The following is a 27,975-nucleotide window of genomic DNA, read 5'->3' as shown; positions in this document are numbered from 1 at the left end:
GCATTCGTCTTGCGGGGCACCACTGTACTTGAAAGCATTTCAAAGACGACATGCAGAAGTATTAGTATTTGAAAGCCGGCATGCAATAGCATTCGTATTTGACTATATTTGCTAGCTAACATGCAAAGTTTTTTTTATGATTTCACTAAATTTGACAGATGGCATGCAATGGCATTTAGTGTTTAAGCACATTTAAGTAATTGGCATTCAAAACATTTGTATTTAATCACCGACATGCAATAGTGTTTACCATAATCTGATAAGATGGAATGGAATGGTATGTAGTGTTTGATAATAGTCATGCAATAGTATTTACCTACCTACCAGTATTTTATAGCTGACATGCAATGGTATTTAGTTTATGACTATTTTAAAGTTGCTAGCTTATGGCATTTTATATTTGACACCTTATAAAAAAATGAAACAATCAGAGAGACTGTCTAATGAAAGTCTAAAGCACCCATATTTTGTGGTCGATTTTCAAAATGTGTTGGAAAAAGCTTGTTTCAGCTTTAGTGTCATTTTCTCTGACCACTTTTGGACTGTGATGTCACCTCAGTCTGTCATCAAGGAGAACTGACTGCCATAGGTCAGTGCTTTCTTCCAACATACGCTTTGCCATCCTGGGTCAAGGCATCTTCTTCTGTGTGAACACCTTCACTCTGAGCCAGAGACCCTTGCAGGCTGAGCCACTTCCCAGATGCGAGCCATTCATACAGTTTGTTTTCCTGCACCGATTCCCCAGCATCACACCCCAAGGCTTGGTTCGTCAACAAAATGTTCTCCACGCACTGGGCCAGAGGATAGCCTGGAATGAGAATAAGTGCAGGCTGAGATCACAACAGGAACAATGCGGAATTATAAAACTACAGTCACCCACAAGAGCAATGAACTAAACTGAATGACGGAAGGACCACAGAACTCTGACCTTACCTTCATACTCTCATAATTTACCCCCAACTTCTCTCTCTAACAGTGAACTCGGGTGGTTGAGTGCCAGTCAGTTTGGATGGAAAACAGGTCCGCACAAAAATAAGGTTGTGGTTACTATATTTTCTTGGGGGAAACCTCAGTTCTCCTCCTGGAAACAGTGCTTGTCTATGGAAGAAGAGGTGATCTCAGCAGCTAGGATTGCTTTTTACAAGACGCTGTAACTCTGGTTACATCCAAAACGAGGCTAATGTTGGCACTCTCTACATAGAGCTGCACAGAGCGCAAAAACTTCACCGGGTACCAAAAAGAACAAAACGTCAATAAAGAATTGGGAAAATTTGTAATTTATTTAAGAAACCACTGTAAGCAGATGAAAACATTAGCTGGATTGCAATAGCACTTGTAAGGTAGCAAAGACTACGGACAAAATGGAGAGACATAAAATATGGACTGTAAAATAATATGCAGTTGAAAACAGTGGCGTAGCGTGGGGGGTGCAGGGGGGGCCGGCCGGACAGGGCGCAACATCTGGGGTTAGGGCAAATCCATGGGTTAGGGGGTGCAAATCCACGGGTTAGGGGGCGCAAATTACTTGCCTTGCCCCGGGTGCTGACAACCCACGCTACGCCACTGGTTGAAAAGGATAGTAATAGGACCCATGGAGGGGATGCTGGGAAGTCCAGAGATACAGAAAAATCTCTAAATATGGCTATGTAATTGGTAAGTAAAACCTCCGCGAACGTCTACCCCGCTGAGCGTCGATTTTGGCGAACGTCCGCGGCAAACCCGGAAGTACCGGAATGGGTTACTTCCGGGTTTGCCGCTCACGCATGCGCAAAAGCGCTAAATCGCACTTCAAGCATGCGCAGAAGCGCAAACTGCTCAGCGCATGTGTGCAGAGTGCGCTTTGTCGAGCATCCCTTTCGTTGCTCCAGAACGGATCCTGGACTCAAAACAAGGTACCCCTATGTGGCGTTTGCCCTCTTAGGTGTGTGACATCTTACTGGGTTCATAAGGAAAGGGTTAACTAATTGTAAAATGACTAACTAACGGGAACCCAAGGGGCAGAGTTAACTGTGTATAAGGTTTAAGCACAGAGTTTTTTTGAGTTAGAGTTAAGGTGGTTGAGAAGACAGACTGGAGTTAGAAGAGACAGAGAAGATAAGTCTGTCGGTTGGGCTAGTCTAGTGTGAGAGACTGAGAGAATGTGTTAAGAGGAGTCTGTCAAACAGTTGAGCTAATCAGTCAGAAGGTAATAATAATAATAATAATAATAATAATAATAATAATAATTTATTATTTATACCCCGCCCATCTGGCTGAGTTTCCCCAGCCACTCTGGGCTGCTTCCAATCAAGTGTTAAAAACAATACAGAATTAAATATTAAAAACTTCCCTAAACAGGGCTGCCTTCAGATGTCTTTTAAAGAGAAGATAGCTGCTTATTTCCTTCACATCTGAAGGAAGGGCATTCCACAGGGTGGGCGCCACTACCGAGAAGGCCCTCTGTCTGGTTCCCTATAGGAAGCTATAGGCCGGTAAAGAAACTAAAGTTAAGATACTGACAGGAATATTATCTGAGAAACCATAAACTGGTTAATGTTTGTAAAATAAACTTGTTTTTTTGGTTCACTTTCAACAACTGTCTGGACTCAGTGTGTACCCGAGAGTAACGGGTTGGTGGCAGCAGGGAAGCGAGCACAGTGGTGGCACAGGGATCAATACACCATTAAACGTCCGGGGACCCTGTGTGATCGCCACACCCTGTAATTCTATAGCTGTAAAACCAAATAAAAATTATTTAAAACAAACCAAACCTGCCCTTTGTGATAAAAAGGAGCAGCTCACCTATATGTTGCCTCTGATGGTGAATGAGACTCCGATTGGCGCTGAACCTTTTCCCGCACTCCAAGCAGGCGTAGGGCTTCTCGCCCGTGTGGACGCGCTGGTGGGTCACGAGGTGGGTGCGGTTGGCAAAGCACCGCCCGCACTCTGCGCACTTGTAGGGCTTCTCGCCGGTGTGGACGCGCTGGTGTTTGACGAAGGCCGAGCGGTCAGCGAAGGCCTTCCCGCAGTCCGGGCAACCGTGGGGCTTCTCTCCCGTGTGGCGCCGGTGGTGGCGGGTCAGGTGGGATGGGGAGCCGAAACATTTCCCACAGTCTAGGCACCGGTAGGGTTTTTCCCCCGTGTGGGTCCTCTGGTGCCTGACGAACGTCGAGCGCTCCGAAAAGCACTTCCCGCACTCGGCGCACTTGCAGGGCTTCTCCCCCGTGTGGACGCGCTGGTGGCTCACCACGTGCGACTGGCGGGCGAACGACTTGCCGCACACCAAGCACTTGTAGGGCTTCTCGCCCGTGTGCACCCTCCGGTGGCTCCCGAGGTGTTCCTGGCGGGCGAAGGTTTTCCCGCACTCGGCGCACTTGTAGGGCCGCTCCCCCGTGTGGACCCTCTGGTGTTTCGCGAAGACGGAGCGGTCGGCGAAGCATTTCCCGCACTCGGGACACTTGTAGGGTTTCTCTCCCGTGTGGACTCGCCGGTGCTTCAGGAGGTGGGACTGCTGGACGAAGCTCTTCCCGCACTCCAGGCACTTGTGGGATCTCTCCACGGCGTGGATCCGCTTGTGGCTCACCAGGGCCGACGGGTCGGCGAAGCACTTGGCGCACTCCAGGCATTTGTAGGGTTTCTCTCCCGTGTGGTAGCGCCGGTGGATGACGAGCTGGGACTGGCAGGCAAAATGCTTCCCGCACTCTAGGCACTTGTAAGGGGTCTCCCCCGCGTAGATCCCCTGGTGTCTGGCCAGGTGCGCCTTGCGGCCAAAGTATTTGTCGCAGACCAAGCACTTGTAGGGCTTCTCCCCCGTGTGGACAATCTGGTGGCTCATCAGGTGCGAGTGGCAGCCGAAACATTTGCCGCATTCCAAGCACTTGTAGGGCTTCTCCCCCGTGTGGATTCTCAGGTGGCGGGTGAGGTTCGGTTTCTGAGTGAAGCGTTTGCCACACACGGTGCACAAGTGCTTTTTCCGAGGGTTATCTGCAGAGAGAGGGAGAGAGAGAGAGAGAGAAATCACCTGAGAAGGCACCTCACAAAGCATATGGACAGACGACAGAGGTGAGATCGTTGTACAGTGGTACCTCAGGTTAAGTACTTCATTCGTTCCGGAGGTCCATACTTAACCTGAAACTGTTCTTAACCTGAAGCTAATGGGGCCTCCCGCTGCTGCTGTGCCGCCGGACCACGATTTCTGTTCTCATCCTGAAGCAAAGTTCATAACCTGAAGCACTATTTCTGGGTTAGCGGAGTCTGTAACCTGAAGCATATGTAACCTGAAGCATATGTAACCTGAGGTACCACTGTATACACAAAGATGGAAAGATACAGCGCTACCTGCTATGCATTAATGGTTAATAAAATTATTGGGCTTGGCTGAGGTGGCCAAGGTAATGGGCTTAATTGGGAAAAAAATCTTTTTTAAAAAAAATATTTTTATTAGGAATTTCAACATAACAATTCGTCAAAATCAGATCATTCTCATTTTTTCTCCCCATTTTTCCCTCCCGAAGAAAGAAAAACCCACCCCACACCCAGACTTCCATCAGCTCCTCTTTCTGGTTTTTTAGCACATGTAATTCTCTGCATGTTATAAAACTGTAAAGATCCTTAATTTATCTATCTATATGTTACCAATAAAAAGTTTGTGACGTGTTTATTCAAAACCTGCCAAGGAGTCCAATTCATTAATTAGAGAAAAATTGCTACAGTGGTACCTTGGTTTACAACCATAATCCGTTCCGGAGGTCCGGTTGTAAACCAAAACAGGTTGTAACCCAAGGCGTGCTTTCGCTAATGGGGCCTCCTCCGAAAAAATGGGTTGTAATCCATACAAAATGGGTTGTAATCCAAAAAAAGGGACACGTACTTCCAGGTTTGACGTGGTTGTAATCCAAAGCAGTTGTAATCCAAAGCGGTTGCAAACCAAGGTACCACTGTACTGACATTTATTAAGGACTGGAAACCTTTGGATTTTTTGCGTGAAAGAGAAAATGAACTTGTAACTTCTGGATTTGTTGAAGATAGGAAAAATATTGGCTCATAGGAAATAGAAAAGTTGGATGTTTCAAGAAGGCAAGAACTTTAAAAAAGAATGGGGAAAGTTTATAATTTATCTACAAGACCACTGTAAGCAGGTTAAAACATTAGCAGGATTTTAACCACACTTGCAAAGTAACGGAAAGTATGGATAATTCAGAATAATATAAATTTGGATAAGTATTGATATGCAGTTGTAAATCTTATTAGGACCCGTGGAAGGGATGGGGAGAAGTCAGGAGATTCAGAGTAATCTTGATACCATACAGTGGACGCTCAGGTTGCGAACGTGATCCCTGCGGGAAGCACATTTGCAACCCGCAGCGCCACATCTGCACACGCATGGGTTGCGATTCGGCGCTTCTGCGCATGCGCGGAAACCCAGAAGTAAGCCGTTCCGGTACTTCCGGGTTCGGCGCAGTATGCAACCCAAAATTGCACAACCCAACATGTCCATAACCTGAGGAATGACTGTATTTGGATTTTGAATGGTTTTTTGTTGTATGTTTATATTTTTTATAAAATCAAATAAAAAAAAGAAAAAAGAAAAGTTGGATGTTAGTGAGTGATTACTATACAGTGGTACCTCTGGTTACGTACTTAATTCGTTCTGGAGGTCCGTTCTTAACCTGAAACTGTTCTTAACCTGAAGCAGCACTTTAGCTAATGGGGCCCCCTGCTGCTGCCGCACCACCGGAGCACGATTTCTGTTCTCATCCTGTAACCTGAAGCGTATGTAACCTGAAGCATATGTAACCCAAGGTACCACTGTATTTAGCTGTAGGACAGAAGTCTTTTTTACTTTGTTCATTTTCTCCCCCCCCCCACCCTCTCATTCCCCCCTTTCTTTTCCTTTTCCTCCTTCTTCTGTACCATTTCTCAGAGCGAGTTTAGAGCTGTACCATTTCTCAGAGCGAGTTTAGAGACATCACCAAATTCTAAGAGTACGCACAGCCAACACAGGGCTGCCAACACCCTTCGCCGGGCTCAAACCAGTGCCTCACCTGAGCAGGTGTCGAAGAGCTTCCTTCCATCTGGAGAATCGGGCACACAGGGCTCTTCTCCTTGTTCCAGGCGGCAGATGAGACCAGGCTTAGGGACTGGGCATCCTTCTCAGGAAGAGAAGAGGAATGATGAGGATGGTTTTCCCGTGTTTTGGACGCTGAGAGTTGGTAAAGAAGTTCCCTATTGTCCTCAGAGAGTTGCCATCCTGAGAGTGGTTTAACACTTCACCCCTCTTTCCCTGGGAACTCTGGGAATTGTAGCTCTGGGAGGGGAGCAGGGGTCTCCTCACGACTCAGAGCCCTTAACGCGCCCACATTTCCCAGAATTCTTAGGGGGAAGCCATGACAGATGGTCATCCAGCCTCTGCTTAAAAACCTCCAAGGAAGGAGATTCCAGTGGTGGGCGGAGCCAGGGGCAAAAGTGGGCGGAGCAATGCATCTACAGTTTATATGTAAAAAAATGTAATCAATACATTTTATATTTGTATTGGAAACTAATTGTACCCTTACACAGTCGTCTCTCTCTCTCTCTCTCTCCATACACACACACACACATCCCTCCACCCAGTTAAGCAAAAATAAAAACATAATAATAATAATAATAATAATAATAATAATTTATTTATACCCCACTCACTCTGGGCGGCTTCCAACAGAATATTAAAATACAATAACCTATTAAACATCAAAAGCTTCCCTGAACAGGGCTGCCTTCAGATTAATGTAACAACTTGCAGTTTTATAAGAGTTTATATTTACAGCAGATAAATAAATGAGCAAGTTAAATGAGTTTGCGATATGCAGAAGGTATTAAAAAAAATAATTTATGGTATGGAACCGCAGAAGGAGGGGGAAGGAAGTCAAATTTCAAAACGTTAAATTGATTGCAAAACTAATGAAATGTATAAATTTGGAAAAAATAAAAATAAAAAATGTTTTTAAAAAGGAAGCAAGGGTCTCAGAGTTCAAGGATTATTGTTACAAATGTTAATTAATTAATTAATTAATTAATTAATTAATAGATGCATCCCAGCCAGGAAAAAACATTCATGAGTGTAACACACTCTTTTGAGATTTTATATTGTGAACCGCCCTGAGACCTACGGGTATAGGGTGGAATACATCGGTAAATTTAATGAAATAAAAGTAAAAGCAGGGATATCATGCGGTGTGGCCTTAGAAGAGTTCAGAGGGCCACACAGAGACAACTGGAGGGCCACATTTGGCCCCTGACCCTGACGTTCCCCACCCCTGACATAACTAAATCTGAAGGAAGGAAGCAACTTCCCTAACGCAGAAAGGACTGGAGAGACGGGGGAAGGAACTGGCATATATCTTATATTTTGAAGCCACCTTTGCCAACCTGCTGCCCCTCCAGTGTTTTGGATCCCAACTCCCAGTAGTGACAGCCTTCGCACACCTACCCCAAGGAAGAAGGGAGTTCCTTACCCAAGGAGGCCACATTCCCGTAATTCTCTATCATGACTTCCTTGTACAAAGCTCGTTGGTTGGGATCCAGCAGATTCCACTGCTCCTTTGTGAAATACACGGCCACATCCTCAAATGTCACCAGGCTCTGCAAGAACACAAAGGATCGTTGCTCAGTCTCCTGCACCTGGCAGACACACTTTCTCGCCGGCTCTGAAACAGTGCTTTTTGGAACTCCCATCACCGCCAGCCAACATTTCCAATGGTCAGGGCTGATGTAGCACCAACAACTACTGGAGGGCCACAGATTCTCCAGCCCTGCTATATAATAAGCATGGTCAGGAAGAGAACTCTTCCCCTGAGATGTTTCTATAAAAACGTCTTGTATGCATGCTTGAAACATCAAGAACACAATTCACAGCTTTGTTTTAACTGTGCAGACTCCACAGAAATGAAAGAGTTCCACAAGGGCACAGGTGCACATTTGCAAAGTTCCCTTTCTATGCCATAGGATTTATCCAGAACATCCCTCCAAACAACACATCTGAGGTACTCTTGAAGGTTTGGTCCACTAATAATAATAATTTAAAAAATGTAAAAAAATAAAATAAAATAAAAATAATTTATACCCCGCCCATCTGGCTGGGTTTCCCCAGCCACTCTGGGCAGCTTTCAACAGAATATTAAAATACAATAATCTATTAAACATTAAAAGCTTCCCTAAACAGGTCTGCCTTCAGATATCTTCTAAAAGTCTGGTAGTTGTTTTTCTCTTTGACATCTGGTGGGAGGGCGTTCCACAGGGCGGGTGCCACTACCGAGAAGGCCCTCTGCCTGATTCCCTGTAACTTGGCTTCTCGCAGCGAGGGAACCGCCAGAAGGCCCTCGGAGCTGGAACTCAGTGTCCAGGCAGAACAATGGGGGTGGAGACGCTCCTTCAGGTATACTGGGCCGGGGCCGTTTAGGGATTTAAAGGTGAGCACCAACACTTTGAATTGTGCTTGGAAACGTACTGGGAGCCAGTGTAGGTCTTTCAAGACCGGTGTTATGTGGACATTGCTATTGCAAAAGTGGATCGTTTACCATTAACTCTTGCATTTGTCTAAAACATATCTGCAGCAAGTTCAGGGGAAAAAGTCTTCAGCAAGTTCTTGAACTTTTAAAAGAACCTGTCTCTCTCCAGATGTTGTTGACCATCCTTGACCACTGGTCCTGCAGAAACTGATAGGAGTTGGAGCAGAACATCTGCATAACCTCAGGTTCCCCATATCTGCTTTTATGAAAAATTTTGCTCTTTTGGAGGTATTTTTTAAAAACTAATGGATGGCTTTGGGGCAGAAGCTGAGCAAGGTTCCAGGAGACTGCTGGCAGAGTAAGATTTTCTTCTGGCTTGTGACTCATTCAACTTTTAAAAAGTTCCTCATTTCCTTATTGGAAATTATATATTGTGCATAGATGTTTGCTTACTTACATGAAAGTTTTGTTTACTGTCAGTCCCTGGGATTCTGAGCTTAGCGTCTCTGACTTTATTTGCTTAAAGGTAAAGGTAAAGGGACCCCTGACCACTAGGTCCAGTCGTGGCCGACTCTGGGGTTGTGGCGCTCATCTCGCTTTATTGGCCGAGGGAGCCGGCGTACAGCTTCCGGGTCATGTGGCCAGCATGACTAAGCCACTTCTGGCGAAACCAGAACAGCGCACAGAAACGCCGTTTACCTTCCCGCCGGAGCGGTACCTATTTATCTACTTGCACTTTGAGGTGCTTTTGAACTGCTAGGTTGGCAGGAGCAGGGACTGAACAACGGGAGCTCACCCCGTCGTGGGGATTCGAACCGCCGACCTTCGGATTGGTAAGTCCTAGGCTCTGTGGTTTAACCCACAGCGCCACCCGCGTCAGCAAAGTGTGCTAAAGCTGTCACTCGCACCTGCCTATTTTCTGAATATAAAAGGAAGTGTTACAAAGAAGTCAAAGGACAAATAATTGGACTTTTACAACACAACCCTACGCATGTTTACTCACAAGTAGCTCCCACTGATTTCAACGAGGCAAATGTGTGTTTGAAGTTTCTGTATTTCTCGGTATAGGACACAGAAGCTGAAGGTCTTGTTCTGTCACAGGCTAAGTCAGGGGTCAGCAAACTTTTTCAGCAGGGGGCCGGTCCACTGTCCCTCAGACCTTGTGGGAGGCCAGATTATATTTGGGGGGGGGGAGAAATAATTCCTATGCCCCACAAATAAACCAGAGATGCATTTTAAATAAAAGCACACCTTCTACTCATGTAAAAACACCAGGCAGGCCCCACAAATAACCCAGAGATGCATTTTAAATAATAGGACACATTCTCCTCATGTAAAAACACTGATTCCCGGACGGTCCATGGGCCAGATTTAGAAGGCAATTGGGCTGGATCTGGCCCCCGGGCCTTAGTTTGCCTACCCATAGGCTAAGTCAACATTTAAAGACTTTCCCCAAACTTTCATAACATCAATGGCATATATATATATATGCCTTCTTGAAGAAGGAGTCTCCATTCTGCTAGATGAAAGGAACCATACACAGCACACTGAAGCCAGATTTTTTTAAAAAAATGGTTTAATATTACGTTCTTTTATTTTACAAACAACAGCAACAAAACTAACAAGACTTCCACTTCCATTCATAACGCGACGGCAGTAAAAGTTAGCCAACTGGGAGAGTCGTCAGAACTGGCGCTCCAGCTCTTAATCAAAATTCAGCAAATCACACATATTAAAGCATTAGCTGCTGACCGAGGCAGGAAGGGCTTGTGATATTTGGCAAGCCCCTTCCTTACAGCGATCACATCATAATTAGGCTCCCACTTCGCAGATAATATCTTCCTGCTAAGCTGTCAAAACCTAGAGGACTCTGGCAAATCATTTTTATTGAAAGTAGAATTTGAAATCAATAAATAATTAGGGTAACACAAGAATTGGCTCGCCGGATCAAACTCAGATTTACGTTCCATGATTGGCGGCAGGGTTTCAGGCAGGGAGTCTTTCTCAGCCGTACTTGGAGATTTTTGGGGTTAAGCCTGCAACCTTCTACACATGCAAAGCCAATGTTCTAACACTGAGTCCCATAGTAAAAGGTCAAGGGACCCCTGACTGTTAGGTCCAGTCGTGACCGACTCTGGGGTTGCGGCGCTCATCTCGCTTTATTGGCCGAGGGAGCCGGCGTACAGCTTCCAGGTCATGGGGCCAGCATGACTAAGCCGCTTCTCTAGAATCAGAGCAGCGCACGGAAACGCCGTTTGCCTTCCCGCCAGAGCGGTACCTATTTATCTACTTGCACTTTGACGTGCTTTCGAACTGCTAGGTTGGCAGGAGCAGGGACCGAGCAACAGGAGCTCCCATGGACGATTCCCTAAATACGCAATTTCAGGGACTTTGCCTCCCCGCTTCCTGCAGGAAAGAATGCTCTGCTCTTTACTACTAGCTCTCTCTCTCTCTCTCTTTTAACTCATTAAATATATAACCTTCCCTTCTTCCCAAAGTTGCTTGGGAATGCAGAGGAGGCATGCTCGGGTCTTGGCCATCAGCCAGGGAATCAAATGTCGCTGGCAGGCTTCACCTCCTGCCACCTGGCAAGAGCATCATACCAAAAGGGAGAATGGCTTTGCTTTCCTCTTCCCTCCACATCCTTCATCCTTTTGTGCAATGCCTGCTTGATTGTGAGCCTGCAATGCAGGGATGGTCTTATCTTTTCATATAATTACAGTACAGCCGTACCTTGGTTTTCAAACAGCTTAGTTCTCAAACGTTTTGGCTCCCGAACGCCGTAAACCTAGAAGTGAGTGTTCTGGTTTGCAAACTATTTTTGGAAGCTGAACGTCCGATAGGGCTTCCAATTGGCTGCAGGAGCTTCCTGCAGCCAATCAGAAGCCGCAGTTTGGTTTTCGAATGTCTTGGAAGTCGAACTGACTTCCGGAATGGATTCCGTTCAAGGTACGACGGCACATACATACTCTATAGGTGAAGGTAAAGGGACCCCTGACTGTTAGGTCCAGTCCAGTCATGGCCGACTCTGGGGTTGCAGCGCTCATCTCGCTTTATTGGCCGAGGGAGCCGGCGTACAGCTTCCGGGTCATGTGGCCAGCATGACTAAGCTGCTTCTGGCGAAACCAGAGCAGTGCACAGAAACGCCGTTTACCTTCCCGCTGGAGCGATACCTATTTATCTACTTGCACTTTGACATGCTTTCAAACTGCTAGGTTGGCAGGAGAGGGACCGAGCAACGGGAGCTCACCCCATCGTGGGGATTCGAACCGCCATTTTCTCCTCTTAGCAATCATGGCTAGTTGTTGAATCTTCCATGAATTTTTCAAATTTTTTTTTTTAAAGAGATGTAATCTAGTAGATATCAACTATCAAGTCTCAGCACCAACACCCAAAATTCTTGGGCAGCTGATAGTGCCCTGGGCCTCTTCTTTCCTTCCCCACTGCTGCCCCATGCTCCAAAACATGGTGTACCCAACTAGGCCTAGGGAAGCCATCATTTCGAATCCTGCCATTACTCCACCAGAGCACCACTTCTCAGCATGGTGGGAATTTTGAACGCTGCTCCCTGCAAAGAGAAAACCAGCACAACACAGGCAGAAGGCTAAGTCAGGACCTGTCTCAGTGCTACACTAGTTTTCTGTTTGCAGGATGTTTTCCCTTGAGGGAAGCATTCAGAAGCTGCAAAGCACAATCACAGCTGCAGTCTAAGCTCCACCATGCCACCTCATTTTGCTGCACAAAACATACAACAGAGTCTCAAGAACTGGTCCCATGAGCGTGGTGTCACAAAGGTTGACCTGACTTCTTTAAGGTTGCAAACTGACTCAGGCTCCAGTCCCAGCAACTAAAGAGGGCCTTAAATATCCCGACAGTAGATATCCCTTACCTTTCCCACCTCGCCCTGGCCACAGTGATCCATGCGATGGTCACTTCCAGGCTTGACTACTGTAATTCGCTCTACGCGGGGCTGCCCTTGAAGCTGTCCCAGAAACTCCAGCGGGTGCAGAATGCTGCAGCGAGGCTCCTCATGGGGTCTCTGCCATGGGAGCATATTCACCCAGTGCTTTTCAAGCTGCACTGGCTCCCGGTAGAGTACAGGGACAGATTTAAGGTGCTGCTTTTGACCTTTAAAGCCCTTCATGGCTTAGGAACCTAGTACCTACGGGACCGCCTCTCCCGGTATGCCCCACGGAGAGCCTCAAGGTCCATAAATAGCAACACCCTAGTGATCCCGGGCCCTAAGGAAGTTAGATTAGCTTCAACCAGAGCCAAGCCTTTTCAACTCTGGCTCCGGCCTGGTGGAACGCTCTGCCTCATGAGACCAGGGCCCTACAGGATCTGATTTCTTTCCGCAGGGCCTGTAAGACAGAGTTGTTCTGCCTGGCCTTTGGCTTGGAGCCAATTTGATTCCCTCCCTCTCTTTCTTTTTTCCTTTCCTTCTCCTCCTGCGATGAGGCTACATTTTAATATTTTAATATTTCAATATTTTAATGTTGGATTTTGATTTTGTTTTTAAGTTGTAATCATTCAACTTGTTTTTATTACTGCTTGTAAGCCGCTCTGAGCCCGGTCTTGGCTGGGGAGGGCGGGGTATAAAAAAATATATATATTATTATTATTATTATATCCAAGTAAACCTTTTCCAGATTGCTCTGCGTGTATAACACACTTTCAAAGGGCCTTGGCACTTTACAGCAGAACTAGAGAACCTGGAGAACCTCTATTGTTGGACTACAACTCCCATCATCCCCAACAATTGGCTTTGCTGGCTTGAGAAGGCTGGGAGTTGCTGTCCAACACGTGCATTGCTACAGTAGAGAGGTCCCTGCCCCCAGAGTCATACAATCTAAACCTGGACAGAGAAACAAGGAATGGGAGGCACACAGATAACAAGAGATGCAGATAAGCAAGGAAAGTGACACACGATCCATTCTTTTTATAATTCTGTCAGCAAGGAGAAGTGTTAGAGACAAGACGTTAGATTTGTGTCTCCTGCTTAGAAAAAAAAGATCCATGCCTGTTTTGTTTTCACACCACTGCGGCAGAGATATTTACGATGTTGCAGAGATTTTCCCCTTTTTTTACGATGTTGTCATCAGCAGGCAATGATACGAGACGCTGGACAAAGTGTGCTCTAACCCACAAAAGCTCATGGTTACGCCTTAAGTCTTTTAGGTGCCTACGAGAGTCTGTCTGAGTTACGATTGCAGGGTAGCGTTGGGGAACTTGCACGCACACATCGTGAGGGGACATGCCTCCAAGCACGGCTTTTATAGCACTGCAGCGCCAGCAGGTACCACATCAGTCACACTCACACACACACACAAAAAAAAATTATGATGCCGCAAACAGCCAAGGACACAACAACTCTCTCTCTCTCTCTGTGCGTGTATTTCAGAGGTGGATCTGAGACTTCAGCATGCAAAATCCCGAAGATCCGAGTCTCATAAAAGCGCTGGATCCGTGGCTTAAAAGATAAATAAATGAAACCATGCAATGACAGCAGATTGACATATATAAACAGACGCACGCATCAGCTGCTTGTTTTTCTAGTTTTCCTGCTGCTTTTTCCAAACTAAGGCAGAAGCACTTTCAGGATCTACAAGGACCTGAGGTTTATCTTTTCCCCGCCATTTTAAGAGGTTATATTTGGTCTCTTCCCACCCACCCCCTTGCTTTTCTGCCCCTCCTTCTCCCCACACCCAGGCACACACCACCACCACCCCCCACATGGGGATGCAAAGCTCAGCCCCTTCCTTTTCCCCCTCTGGGTCTATGAAAAAGGGTGGGGAGGGAACTCAAGCAGACAAAGGAGACACCCCCCTCCCATTCCCCCAAGTTGCAATACACATAACCCCCCCCCCAAAAAAAAAGCCCCTCGCCCCCCCCCCTCCGCTCTCAGTTAATGCACTCCCCCCACCTTTTACCTGCATTTGCAAAAGGTGGGTTTCTCCTCCGGACAGTTTCCGGCTCTTGCAACTCAACTCACTGACGCCCCCCCCCCTTCTGTCCTGGGGATGCTGCGCTCACGCGCTTCCCCACGCCCCTTTTCCAGCTCAGCCAATCCCTCGGCTTCTTCGCACCTATCGCGGCCAATCCACTGTCGGGATATTCAAGACTCCGTACAGTGGAGGGGAATGGAGGCGGGGCTAAGAGCCCAGGGGCTGCTGGGAATCGTAGTCCTTGTTCTCTCCCCCTCCATATGGTCCCCAGCGCCTCCCTTGACCCTGCGCTTGTGAGACTTGGGCTGTTGCTTTCTAGTTTTTAACCCGTTTTTTCGGCTCGCAAAGTACTCTGTAGGGTTGGAGATGAATAGAATATAAAATGTAAAATAGAATAAAATATAGAATAGAATAGAATTTAGAATAGAATAGAATAGAATAAATATAAAATAAAATAAAATGATGCTGCTGCAAAGGTAATGAAGATGACCGTAACATTTTAAAACTGCAGCAGACAAAAACAAAATCCAAGACAGGAACAGCCTGTGCATTTGTGTTCTGGTGCAAAATCACTGGCTTTTTTTGGGAGTGGGGGTTTTATTTAGATAGGTTTTATTTAGATAGAATGAAGTGTTCCCTCCACACACAAAAATATGCTGGTGCCCTTTTTTCTCAGGCTGCTTCCAGATGGTTATATTTTTTAAAGGCGGGTCGGGGCTGCTGATTCTTCTAGACCTGTCAGCAGCCTTCGACATGGTCGATCACGAACTCCTGGACCACCGCCTTGCCGACGTGGGGGAGCCGGTTGAAGTTAAATCCTTCGAAGACAGAGGTCCTCTGGCTGGGACGGGACGACATGGGACTGAGGGGGCAACTCCCATCTCTTGCGGGGGTGCAATTAGTGCCAGCACCGTCCGTTAAGAGTTTGGGTGTAATCTTCGATACCTCCCTCTCCATGGAGGCGCAGGTTGCAGCTATAACAAAGGCGGCATTTTTTCATCTCCGCCAAGCTAAGCAGTTGGCTCCTTACCTCTCTCGCCCTGACCTAGCCACTGTGATCCACGCGACGGTCACCTCCAGACTGGATTATTGTAACTCGCTCTACGTGGGGCTGCCCTTGAGACTGACCCAGAAACTCCAGCGGGTGCAGAATGCCGCAGCGAGACTCCTTACAGGGTCTTCGCTTAGAGATCACATTCATCCGGTGCTATACCAGCTGCACTGGCTCCCGGTGGAGTACAGGATCAGGTTTAAGGTGCTGGTTTTAACCTTCAAAGCCCTATACGGCCTAGGGCCCTCGTACCTACGGGACCGCCTCTCCTGGTATGCCCCACAGAGGAACTTACGATCTTCAAATAAAAACACCTTGAGGGTCCCAGGCCTCAGAGAGGTTAGGCTGGCCTCAACTAGAGCCAGGGCTTTTTCGGCTGCGGCTCCAACCTGGTGGAACGCTCTGTCACAAGAGACAAGGGCCCTGCAGGACTTGACATCTTTCCGCAGGGCCTGCAAGACAGAGCTGTTCCACCTGGCATTTGGTCAGGGCGCAGCCTGACCCCTCCTCTGGCAATCTTTACAAAACTTTAGTTTATGGTTGCCATCAATTTTGATTTTAATTCATTTTTATAATGTTTTATAATGTCATACTGTTTTAGTGTTGTTAGCCGCCCTGAGCCCGGCTTCGGCTGGGGAGGGCGGGATATAAATAAAATTTATTATTATTATTATTATTATTATTATTATTATTAGGATTTCTATTTTTAAAACAAGCTACAGCAACAAAACAGAAAAGATTTAACAATGGAAACAAATCCATGAAATGCCCATTTTGCTGCTGGTGCTCAATACAAAATGCATACAAGAAAAAGCAGGCAATCCCACCGCCCCCAGAAAGCAAACAAGCTCACCCCAACAACTTTTTATTTACCTTCTGCTTTTAGGTACATTTTTAAAATGTACAAGGGTTAGGAGCTTGAGCAGCAACCAAGAGAGGTACTCTAACCACTATACCCCATGACCACCAGGTAAGTTGCCTCTGTGTGCACCTCCTCCTCCTCTGGTTGCACCTCCTCCAGTAACACAGGCAGTCTTCAAGGGAACACAGCATACTGTGACATTCAGTACAACTTGGTCTTCTTCCAAGCTGAAAATGTCCCAAGTCCTTGTTCACCATCCGCAGCAGAGAGCTAGTGGCCCCAGTGCCTCAAAAATTATTAGATAAGCTTCTGCCGAGCTGTAAGAAAATAACTGTGCCACCTTTTCCCTCCCAGTCCAACTACAGGGATGCCACCAAGCGGAGGGGGGAAATTGGCCGATGGACAGAGGCGGTCATCTGTCAGCCGAGTGTTGTGGAGCAGATGAAAAACACAAGTTCACTGGTGTTTGCTGAGTGGGTGGCAAGTCTGCAGTCTGAAGGTGGCTGATATTCAAGACCAGAGGCCATCTGATCTCTAGGAATGAACCTAGCGGATGTTGTGTGGGCCCGGGGGGTGGGGGGGTCGTCAGTGGAACTACACAACTTTTTAGAAGACATCTATCTGAAGGCAGCCCTGGATTGGGAAGTTTGTAACGTCTGATGTTTTGTTGTGTTTTTATATATGCTGTAAGCTGGCCAGAGTGGCTGGGGAAACCCAGTCAGATGGGTGGGGTATAAATAATAAAATTATTATTATATACAGTGGTACCTCGGGTTAAGTACTTAATTCGTTCCAGAGGTCTGTACTTAACCTGAAACTGTTCTTAACCTGAAGCACCACTTTAGCTAATGGAGCCTCCTGCTGCTGCTGTGCCACCGGAGCACAATTTCTGTTCTCATCCTGAAGCAAAGTTCTTAACCTGAAGCACTATTTCTGGGTTAGCGGAGTCTGTAACCTGAAGCGTCTGTAACCTGAAACATATGTAACCCGAGGTACCACTGTATAAGTGTTTTCATTCCTGCATTATGAAGTCATACGATTTTGTTTCCAAATCTTGTCACCACTGAACTACAAGCTTTCCCATCACCCGTTTCAGTGATAATATAGGGTGTAAAGGTAAAGGACCCCTGACAGTTAAGTCCAGTTGTGAACGACTCTGGGCTGTGGCGCTCATCTCGCTTTACTGGACGAGGGAGCTGACGTTTGTCCACAGACAGTTTTTCCAGGTCATGTGGCCAGCATGACTAAGCCGCTTCTGGCGAACCAAAGCAGTGCACGGAAACACCGTTTACCTTCCCGCCGGAGCGGTACCTATTTACCTACTTGCACTCTGATGTGCTTTCGAACTGCTAGGTTGGCAGGAGCTGGGACCGAGCAACGGGAGCTCACCCCATCGCGGGGATTCGAACCACCGACCTTCTGATTGGCAAGCCCTCGGCTCTGTGGTGTAGACCACAACGCCACCCGTGTCCCCAATATAGGGTATGGAGCACACCTGTCAGAGCTGCCCAAGATCCCAGCTCACAGAGGACCAATGCCAGGTCGTGGTTATATACAAAAGTCTTTATTGAAGTTCAGTTTCCATTCCAAAGCCGTAGCGCGCAGCTCTACGTCTTAAACCCTAGACCGCCGAAGTTCCGTCTGAGTCTCCTCCCCCCAGACACCAGTTTAAGACTCTAGCCTTACTCCACCTCTTCCGTTGTTCTTTCCTCCTCTGGGTCCGTCTGCCCGCCGGGGTGTTGCCCTTTCTGGACTCTTCTGATGCTGAAGAGTCCCCGGATTCTTCCCCCTGCTTCCAGCGTGCTTTAGGACCTGGCTCCCAATCCGAGCTCCCTGCTGTCCCGCGCGCCTGTACATTTGAACTTGGCGCGCGCGCCCACCCGGCCACCTTCCTCCTGACCGTTACACTGCTCCTGTCACTGCTTCCCCCTTCGGGGGGGCTAGCTGGATCTGACTTCCCCTCCGTTCCCTCACTCAGTGATAGGGGCGTGGTCAGCCCTGACTCATGGGACTCTTCCCCCCCGCTACGCTCTGGTGGGGAAACTGGTCCCGATCTCCAGCTGCTGCTTTGGGAGTCGCTGCTGGCCCCTAGCTTCTGGTGTGTCCCTCCCGGGACCCCCCTTGCCCTGGCCATCGGAGCCCCCTTCTGTGAATCTTCCGATTCGCTGGAGAGGCTCATGGAATCTCTCGGGCCACTGTCATCTTCCCCTACGCTGCCCTCAGATTCTTCCCCTTCACTCTCCATCTCCCCTCTTCCCTGTGCTTCTGCTCCTGAGCCCCTGACAACACCAATGAATAAATACTACAAATGAGATTAGCCGGAAAAAGCAAGCTCACACCTCTCACTGAGTTTGCATACCTACTTAAGGTGCATATGTAAGAGGCTCATTCATAATTAAATTTTGGGAATGATTCATGTTCTTATGTAGCTCCTGGTATGCCCCATGGAGGACCTTAAGGTCCACAAACGACAACAATTTGGAGGTCCCAGGTGGTTAGATTGGTCTCAACTAGGGCCAGGGCCTTTTCTGTACTGGCCCCGACTCTGTCACAAGAGACTAGGGCCCTGCAGGACTTGACAACTTTCTGCAGGGCCTGCAAGACAGAGCTGCTCTGCCTGGCCTTTGGTTTGGACTCAGTCTGCCCCTAATCTTTCCCTCCCTGTATGGTCTTGATCTATGGGCTATTATTAAAATGAGGCTGCATTTTAAATTGTATTTTTAACCTGTATTTTAAATTGGTTCCCCCCCCTTCTCCCCCCCTATTATGTTTTTACTGTGATTTTATTGGTGTTAGCTGCCCTGAGCCCGGCTCTGGCCGGGGAGGGCGGGGTATAAATTATTATTATTATTATTATATTTGCTGGTGTTCCACAGTCACATTATAAAATAGCTGTGGGACGCGGGTGGCGCTGTGGGTTAAGCCTAGGACTTGCCCATCAGAAGGTCAGTGGTTCGTATCCCCATGACTGGGTGAGCTCCCGTTGCTCAGTCCCTGCTCCTGCCAACCTAGCAGTTCAAAAGCACGTCAAAGTGGCGGGAAGGTAAATGGCGTTTCTGTGCGCTGCTCTGGTTCGCCAGAAGCGGCTTAATCATGCTGGCCACATGACCCAGAAGCTGTACGCCGGCTCCCTCGGCCAGTAAAGTGAGATGAGCGCCGCAACCCCAGAGTTGACCTCCACTGGACCTAATGGTCAGGGGTCCCTTTACCTTTACCTTTTGTCGTAAATCAAGGTGTTTCTTTTCCTTTTTCCAATAAAAAAATGGGTGTGGCCCACAGCAATTTTTTATTCTGAAAGTGTGGTCCACTCTGAAAAAAGCTTGAGAGCCACAGCTCTATTGTATGGGGAAAGGCTTGGAAGAGTCATAATAATTCTCATCCACGTGGGCTCTCTCGTGGCAGATGAGGGCTGACGTTGACGGGAAACATTCGCCGCACATCAAACACGTATAAGGTTTGTCGGCCGCACAGGTCCTCTGGTGCCTCATAAGGTCTGAACTTTGAACAAAGCATTTATGGCATTTCAAGCATTTGTGGGTCCTCTCGCCCGGGTGAACTCTCTGGTGTTTTACTAGGGTGGAGGAATCAGCAAAACACTTCCCACACTCCAGACACTTGAAGGGCTTTTCTCCCGTGTGGACTCGCTGGTGTCTCTCGAACTGTGGTTTGGAAGCGAAGCCTTTCCCGCACTCCGAACAGTGATAGGCCAAGCGTTTGTGGGTTGTCTCTCCCGTGTGAACTCGCCGGTGTTTCGCAAACGTCGAGGAGTCGGCAAAGCACTTCCCGCACTCCAAACAAACGTAGGGCTTCTCCTTTGTGTGGATTCTCCTGTGCGTCGCGAATGTGGAATTGTGGGCGAAAGACTTCCCGCAATCCGCACACTTGTAAGGTTTCTCTCCTGTGTGGACCCTGCGGTGAGTAGCAAACGTGGAAGAATCAGCAAAACTTTTCCCGCAGTCCAAACACGTAAAGGGCTTCTCCCTCGTGTGGGATCTCTGGTGCCTCGCAAAGATTGCTCTCCGGGCAAAACTCTTCCCGCACTCTGCACACTCGAAGGGTTTTTCTCCCGTGTGGGTTCTGCGGTGCGTGGCAAGTGCAGAGGAATAAGCGAAGCATTTCTCGCACTCCGCGCACCGGAAGGGTTTTTCTTTCGTGTGCACCCTCTGGTGGTTCGCCAGTTCCGACTTGCGAGCGAAAAGCTTCCCGCAATCTAAACACTGAAAAGGTTTCTCCCCAGTGTGAACTCGCTGGTGGTTCCCGAGCTGTGACTTCCACATAAAACATTTCCCGCACTCCGCACATTTGTGAGGCTTCTCCCCTGGGTGGATTCTCCTGTGCGTCACAAAGGCTGTGGAATAAGCAAAGCATTTCCCGCACTCCAAGCACTTGTAGGGGTACTCTCTGATGTGGACTTTCTGATGGGTGACGAGCACCGACTTGTGAGAAAAGCGCTTCCCGCATTCGGCGCACACAAAGGGCTTCTCTCCGGTGTGACTTCTCCGGTGCTCCCCGACCTGAGATTTCCAAGCGAAACACTTCCCGCAATCTATGCATTGATAGGGTTTCTCTCCCGTGTGGACCCGCTGGTGGTTGGCGAGTTTTGATTTCTGGACAAAGCACCTCCCGCACACGGCGCACTGATACGGGTACCTGCCTGTGTGGGCTGTCTGGTGAATCACAAAATAGGATTTGTGAGAAAAACGCTTCCCGCACTCCGCGCAGCCGTAGGGCTTCTCTCCCGTGTGGATTTTCCGGTGGCTGGTGAGGTTTGATTTGGTGGCGCAGCGCTTCTCGCACTCAGAGCACTTGTAGGGCTTCTCTCCCGTGTGGACTCTCTGGTGGATCGTGAACTTTGATTTCTCAGCAAAGCACTTCCCGCACTCCAAACATTCATGGGCTTTCTTTCCTGTACGGAGAGTCTGACATCTGGCAATGCTTGACTTCTGAACAGGATATCCCTCCCGAGTGGCCTGTGGGTGATTTCCCCTGTGCTCATCTGCTGGGGCAAAAGGCAGATAGAAATAGGATTTATTCTGGAGGAAGGAAAAGCTGTAAACCTGGGAAGAAGATTGAAAGGGGAAACTGAACCATTAAGAATGTGGCGGTAATGAAATATCAAGTAACGAAGCAGCATGAAAACACATCCCTCTTTCATCCCGTCATCCCCATCACACATTTACACTGCATGGCTTCCACCAAAGAATCCTGGGAGCTCTAGTATAAGGATGCTGGGAACTGTAGCTCTGCCAGGGTTCAAGTCGGGAAAATAGAAAAAGAAATAAAAATTTTATTGTCACAACAATTGGGGAGCTTATGTCTTCAGCAGCTGTTGGTTTAATGCAGTGTTTCCCAAACTTGGGTCTCCAGCTGTTTTTGGACTACAACTCCCATCATCACCTAGCGAGCAAGACCAGTGGTCAGGGATGATGGGATTTGTAGTCCAAAAACAGCAGGAGAAACAAGTTTGGGAAACACCAGTTTAATGCATCTTAACTGCCCATTTGTCCATGGAGTTTTCTGGGCAGGGATACTGGAGTGGCTTGCCAGTTCCTGCTCCAGTTGAATCACGTTTGGTCAAAACTCTCCACTATGACCTGTCCATCCTGGGTGGCCCTGCACAGCATAGCTCATAGCTTCTCTGAGTTATTCAAACCCCTTCGCCACGGCAAGGCAGTCTTGAGAGACTCTTGAGAGTCCCACGGACTGCAAGAAGATCAAACCTCTCCATTCTGAAGGAAATCAGCCCTGAGTGCTCACTGGAAGGACAGATCCTGAAGCTGAGGCTCCAATACTTTGGCCACCTCAAGAGAAGAGAAGACTCCCTGGGAAAGACCCTGATGTTGGGAAAGATGGAGGGCACAAGGAGAAGGGGACGACAGAGGACGAGATGGTTGGGCAGTGTTCTCGAAACTACCAGCATGAGTTTGACCAAACTGTGGGAGGCAGTGGAAGACAGGAGTGCCTGGCGTGCTCTGGTCCAGGGGGTCATGAAGAGTCGGACACGACTAAACAACTAAACAACAACAACTGCCCATTTGCCTATTTTAGAACCATGACTTGAGGTAACCCAGGAAATTTTTATTGATCAGAGTTCCAAGAAATCATGAAAGAGTTTGGGGATGGTTGGCTTCCCCTGACCCCTCACCTGAGCTGGCGTTGGAGTTCTCAACTTCATCCAAACCCCAACAATTTGGCACCCACGGTTCTTCCCCTCGTTCCAGGTGGGAGATGAGCTCAGGTTTGGTGAATGGAAATCCTACCCAGAGAAGAAGACAGCAGAGAATGTGACAGGAGATGTGGTGAAACACAACCAAACCCCCAAAGCGGGAACCACACAACCACCACACATATCCTGATATCTTTACAATTGGGGCAGAACCTCCTTGTCCACTAGGTCTGGCAAGTGTCTTAAATTGGACCCTGTGGCTATTGCCCCAAGACCACACCCATGATATACAATGTCAGTTAAAACTGCACCTGCTAAAGAACAATTGGGAGCTTAAAGAAAGCTTCCAATTGTTTGTTAATTTCTTCCCTTAATGTTGGAGTTATAGAATACAGTGGTACCTCGGGTTACATACGCTTCAGGTTACATACACTTCAGGTTACAGACTCTGCTAACCCAGAAATAGTACCTCAGGTTAAGAACTTTGCTTCAGGATGAGAACAGAAAACACGCAGCAGCAGCGGGAGGCCCCATTAGCTAAAGTGGTGCTTCAGGTTAAGAACAGTTTCAGGTTAAGAACGGATCTCCGGAACAAATTAAGTACTTAACCCGAGGTACCACTGTACAGTGGAACCTCGGAAGCCGAACACCTTTGAACTTGAAAGTTTCAGCTCCTGAACGATTGAAACTCGGAAGTGATTTTTCTGGTTTTCGAACGATTTTCGGCAGCCAAACATCCAACACGACTTCCGATTGGCTGCAGGACAGTCCTGCAGCCAATCGGAAGCCACGCTTCGAAAGTCAAACGCTTTGGAAGTTGAACGGACTTCCGAAATGGATTCCGTTGGACTTCCAAGGTACGACTGTGTGTGTGTGTGTGTGTGTGTGTGTGTGTGTGTGTGTGGACAGATAGATAGATAGATAGATAGATAGATAGATAGATAGATACACACACAGTGGTACCTCGGGTTACAGACGCTTCAGGTTACAGACTCTGCTAACCCAGAAATAGTAGCTCGGGTTAAGAACTTTGCTTCAAGATAAGAACTGAAATTGCGTGGCGGCAGCGGGAGTCCCCATTAGCTAAAGTGGTGCTTCAGGTTAAGAACAGTTTCAGGTTAAGAACGAACCTCCAGAACGAATTAAGTTCTTAACCCGAGGTACCACTGTGTGTGTGTGTGTGTGTGTGTGTGAGAGAGAGAGAGAGAGAGAGAGAGAATATTCAATCAATGAATGCATGAGGCAGTTGCATGAATGATGGTTCAAGTATGCCTAGGTCTTCTCTCAGCCTGGTCTGCCTCAGCCTGTTGTGAACAGGGAAATCTATTGAGCAACTTGCCCTGAATATTTTTAGAGAAAAGGCCCAGTGAAGAAACCAAGTGTGCCATAGATACGCATCATTTCAAACATGCAGAGAAGGGCAGGTGAATTTCGAGGCTTCTTGCAGAATGATGAACCAGAATCCTTACCCAACGAGGCCACATTCCCATAATTCTCCATCATGACATCCCTGTAGAGGGCCCTTTGGTCGGGATCCAGCAGAACCCCCTGGCTCTCCGTGAAATACACAGCCACATCTTCAAAGGTCACCACCGGCCCCTGCAAGGACAAAGAGACCCCCCATCTCATTGCCCACAAATGTTTTCAAGAGTAGAGACATCACCTTGCCAACAAAGTTCCGTATAGTAAAAGCTATTGTTTTCCCAGTGGAAGTGAGAGCTGGACCATCAAGAAGGCTGATCGCCAAAAAATCGATGCTTTTGAATTCTGGTGCTGGAGGAGACTCTTGAGAGTCCCATGGACTGCAAGAAGATCAAACCTATCCATTCTGAAGGAAATCAGCCCTGAGTGCTCACTGGAAGGACAGATCATGAAGCTGAGGCTCCAATACTTTGGCCACCTCATGAGAAGAGAAGACTCCCTGGAAAAGACCCTGATGTTAGGAAAGATGGAGGGCACAAGGAGGAGGGGACAACAGAGGACGAGATGGTTGGACAGTGTTCTCGAAGCTACCAGCATGAGTTTGACCATACTGCGGGAGGCAGTGGAAGACAGGAGTGCCTGGCGTGCTCTGGTCCAGGGGGTCACGAAGAGTCGGACATGACTAAACGACTAAACAACAACAACAACAGGGCGCAGACCTGGAACAGGAAGCAGCTGGCCCAGAAGGCACCTTGCCCCACTGACTCAGCCCAGACTCTCCCCATCTTCCCACATCCACGACTCCCCTCCTGTCCCGGCCCTTGATTTAAAAAAAGTTGCTTCTGGAATGTGCTACTTCAGGCTGCAGGTGGAGCAGTCTTTCCACACAGCACAATGCCAGTGGTAGAATAGACTACAACACTTGGGTCACTTCTGCAAGGCCCGCAGGTGGCTTTTGACAGGTGAGCAGGACATGTCATGTGATTGACAGGTGGGTTGCCCCGCCCATCTGTCAAAGGTTGCCCCTGAGGAAGTTCTTTATCTCACCCCCTAGAGAGAAAAGGTCCCCCTTGCCCAGCTTGAAAGCATTGCAATTATGAGCAAACACAGCCGCCAGCTACGTTAAGGGAGTGGATTTAGCGCATCAGCACTTGAAAATATGAGCTTCTGTCCAAGTTCAGAACATCAGGGGGGCTTTCCGGCCAGGTGTGTGTTGTGAGATCAATGCTCTACCTCTACCACATGCAAATTCCACACAATATCTATGTGGCATTGCTCATATTAAAAGCACTATCTTATATTTCTCTCCCACCCACCTCCCATTTAATCCAGATTTGCCATTTCCTAAGAAAATCCAATAACTCGTTGTTGTTGCTTTTTTTTTTAAAAAAAAAGGCCCATTTGTGATATCTAAATAATAATAATAATAATAATAATTTTTTATTTATATCCCGCCCTCCCCAGCCGAAGCTGGGCTCAGGGCGGCTAACAACAATAAAATAATACAACAATAATACAATCAAATTGCAAAATTAATCCCCCACTACTTGGAACTGTCCAGTTCCTTTAACAATGAACAAAAGTGCGCTGAGATCACATGCATGCAAGGCACCTTTAAGGGCTGGGGTTTTTTTCTCAAAACAAACGAAGAAAAAGAAAAAGAAAGCTCTTTCGGGGATTACAGCGGTCTGAACGTTTATCTCTTTTTTTCTTTTCTCTATCCACACCTCCTCCCCCCTCCTCCGCCATTTTTTGAGGTCACATTTGGTCTTTTCTTATCATTTCCCTCTCTTCCCAAGTACATAAAGGGATGCAAAGTGCAGCCGCTTCCTATTCCCTTCTGCATCGAAAAGCAAAATAAAAACAATGAAATCAATACTGGGGACCCACCAAACAAAGGGAGGAGTCAGCCCCATTTGCCCATGCTATGCAAATATAAAACAGCTCCTCGCACACTCTTTCCAAGTGATGCATTTTTCCAGCCTTACCTCCATTTAGGATCCGGAAGATAAAGATGTTCAGTTTCTTGCGAATTCAGAGAATGCCCACCTGGCTCTCTTGCCCTGGGTGGAATGTTGAGCTCTGACGTCTCCCGCCCCCTTTCCCCATCTCAGCCAATCACTCGGCACCTTCGCCACCCTCTCAAGCCAATGGGCAGGCCGCATTCCCAATGGCTGCTGGGAAATGTAGTCTTTTTGTTCTTCTTCCTCCAGGGCAACGTTATCGCAGGGTCTTGAAGGTGTTCGCAGATGGGGACCAGAACGCTCTGGCTGCAATATTTTGTTGCCGGCCTTGCTGCAAACAAGCTATGGCTTAGGGCCCCCCAAAAAAATTCAAAGAAAAAAAAACTGGATGTACATTTCCAAAATGTAAGATAAAAAACAAATAAAACCTACATACAGCAACAGTGTGTTGTGTTGTGTAGGCTCCTATGATGCTAGCCTGCTCCCTAAAATATCACTGGTTTGCTCATTTCTATAGACAGGGTGCCTACATTCTGCTATTTATAATTATTAGTAGATTGCATTATATATTTACACCTATTAAATATACCTATCCTTTGGTAATTCTTCTTAGAACTCTAGCCCAATGGTTGCCATCAATTTGATTTGAACTGATTTTATAATGAATTGATTTTAGAATGCTGTATTATTTTACTGTTGTTAGCCGCTCCGAGCCCGGCTTTGGTGGGGAGGGTGGGTTATAAATAAAAAATTATTATTATTATTATTATTATTATTATTATTATTATTATTATTATTTCATGTTATAGGAGTTTCTAGAGACCAGATTTTGAAATTGTGTTTCTAAAGGAACTTTTGTCATTGCCCAATGCCCATGTATTTGCATTATTACGTTTGTTATGAATAGAAAATCAAAGTTGTTTTTTTTAAAAAAAGGTAAAGGACCCCTGACAGTTAACTCCAGTTGTGAACAACTCTGGGGTTGCGGCGCTCATCTCGCTTTACTGGCCGAGGGAGCCAATGTTTGTCCGCAGACAGTTTTTCCGGGTCATGTGGCCAGCATGACCAAGCCACTTCTGGTGAAGCCAGAGCAGCACACAGAAATGCCATTTACCATCCCATCGGAGTGGTACCTATTTATCTACTTGCACTTTGACATGCTTTCGAACTGCTAGGTTGGCAGGAGCAGGGACCAAGCAACGGGAGCTCACCCTGTCACAGGGATTCGAACCACCAACCTTCTGATCAGCAAGCCCTAGGCTCAGTGGTTTACACCACAGCACCACCCGCGTCCTCATTTTAAGTTAGAGCTTCATAATTATTCCACTATCAATATACTTCTTCTTAATTGCATTTCACTATTAATATGCTTCTTAATTGAATTTCAGTTCGACAATTGCTTTGATAAAATACATATTTTGTCCATAAATTACCATATAGCAGGCATGTCCAACCAGTAGATCGCGATCTACAGTGGTACCTTGGTTCTCAAACGCCTTGGTTCCCAAACGCAGAAAACCCGGATATAAGTGTTCCAGTTTTCAAACATTTTTCAGAAGCCGAACATCTGATGCGGCTGTCGGCTATTGTTTCCGGGGCGCTTGCACCACTCAGAAGCTGCGCCTTGGTTTTTGAACATTTCGGAAGTCAAACAGACTTCTGGAGCGGATTAAGTTTGGCCCTTTTGTCTTTGCTATTTATTTTGTGTTTTTGTTTTTGATGCTTTTTCGGTTAATTTGTTTTTGTGACTGTGTGGAACCCAGTTCAGCTACTGATTGATTGATTGATTGATTGTGTGACTGCGGAAATGGATAAAAGCCCCCCTTCCAAACAATGACTATCATCAGTACAGGTAAGAAAAAATAATAATTTTAATTTTTATCATTTACAATACTGTCTTATTTATTTTATAGTACAGTACATTGATTATTGCTTTCATTTTATGAATCCATGGTCTCATTAGATAGTAAAATTCATGTTAAATTACTGTATTAGGGGTCGTTTTTAAAAGTCTAGTACAGATTAATCCATTTTGCATTACTTTCTATGGGAAAGTGTGCCTTGGTTTTGGAACGGATCTCCCAAAAGAATATAAGAATT

At 47.1% G+C, this 27,975-nt stretch overlaps 1 protein-coding gene and 1 long non-coding RNA gene across 6 annotated transcripts in view; one reads left to right on the top strand and one right to left on the bottom strand.

Annotated features, from left to right (window-relative positions):
• LOC307209176 overlaps positions 1 to 27,975 on the top strand; it is a 139,247-nt gene that overhangs the window by 72,921 nt on the left and 38,351 nt on the right. The gene's annotated exons all lie outside the window — the stretch shown is intronic.
• On the bottom strand, positions 31 to 26,188 carry LOC307208463 (uncharacterized protein). 5 transcript variants are annotated; one of them, XM_079963054.1, is made up of 5 exons: positions 22,469 to 22,575; positions 7,473 to 7,599; positions 6,024 to 6,128; positions 2,782 to 3,963; positions 31 to 808 (listed from the first exon to the last, which is right to left on the bottom strand). In XM_079963054.1, exons 1-5 carry the CDS (start codon positions 22,496 to 22,498, stop codon positions 591 to 593), a joined length of 1,662 nt encoding a protein of 553 aa, XP_079819180.1. In that variant the 5' UTR covers positions 22,499 to 22,575; the 3' UTR covers positions 31 to 590. The 5 variants fall into 5 exon arrangements, with proteins under 5 accessions (XP_079819180.1, XP_079819178.1, XP_079819179.1 ...); XM_079963052.1 differs by lacking the exon at positions 22,469 to 22,575 and adding an exon at positions 14,396 to 14,503; XM_079963053.1 differs by lacking the exon at positions 31 to 808 and adding an exon at positions 2,409 to 2,461 and having other exon boundaries at positions 22,469 to 22,513.

The sequence above is a fragment of the Podarcis cretensis genome (genome assembly GCF_951804945.1).
Source record: "Podarcis cretensis genome assembly, chromosome: 2".
Lineage (NCBI taxonomy): Eukaryota > Metazoa > Chordata > Lepidosauria > Squamata > Lacertidae > Podarcis > Podarcis cretensis.
The sequence above is the reverse complement of the archived record's forward strand: the minus strand, read 5'-3'. Positions and strand labels throughout refer to the sequence as shown.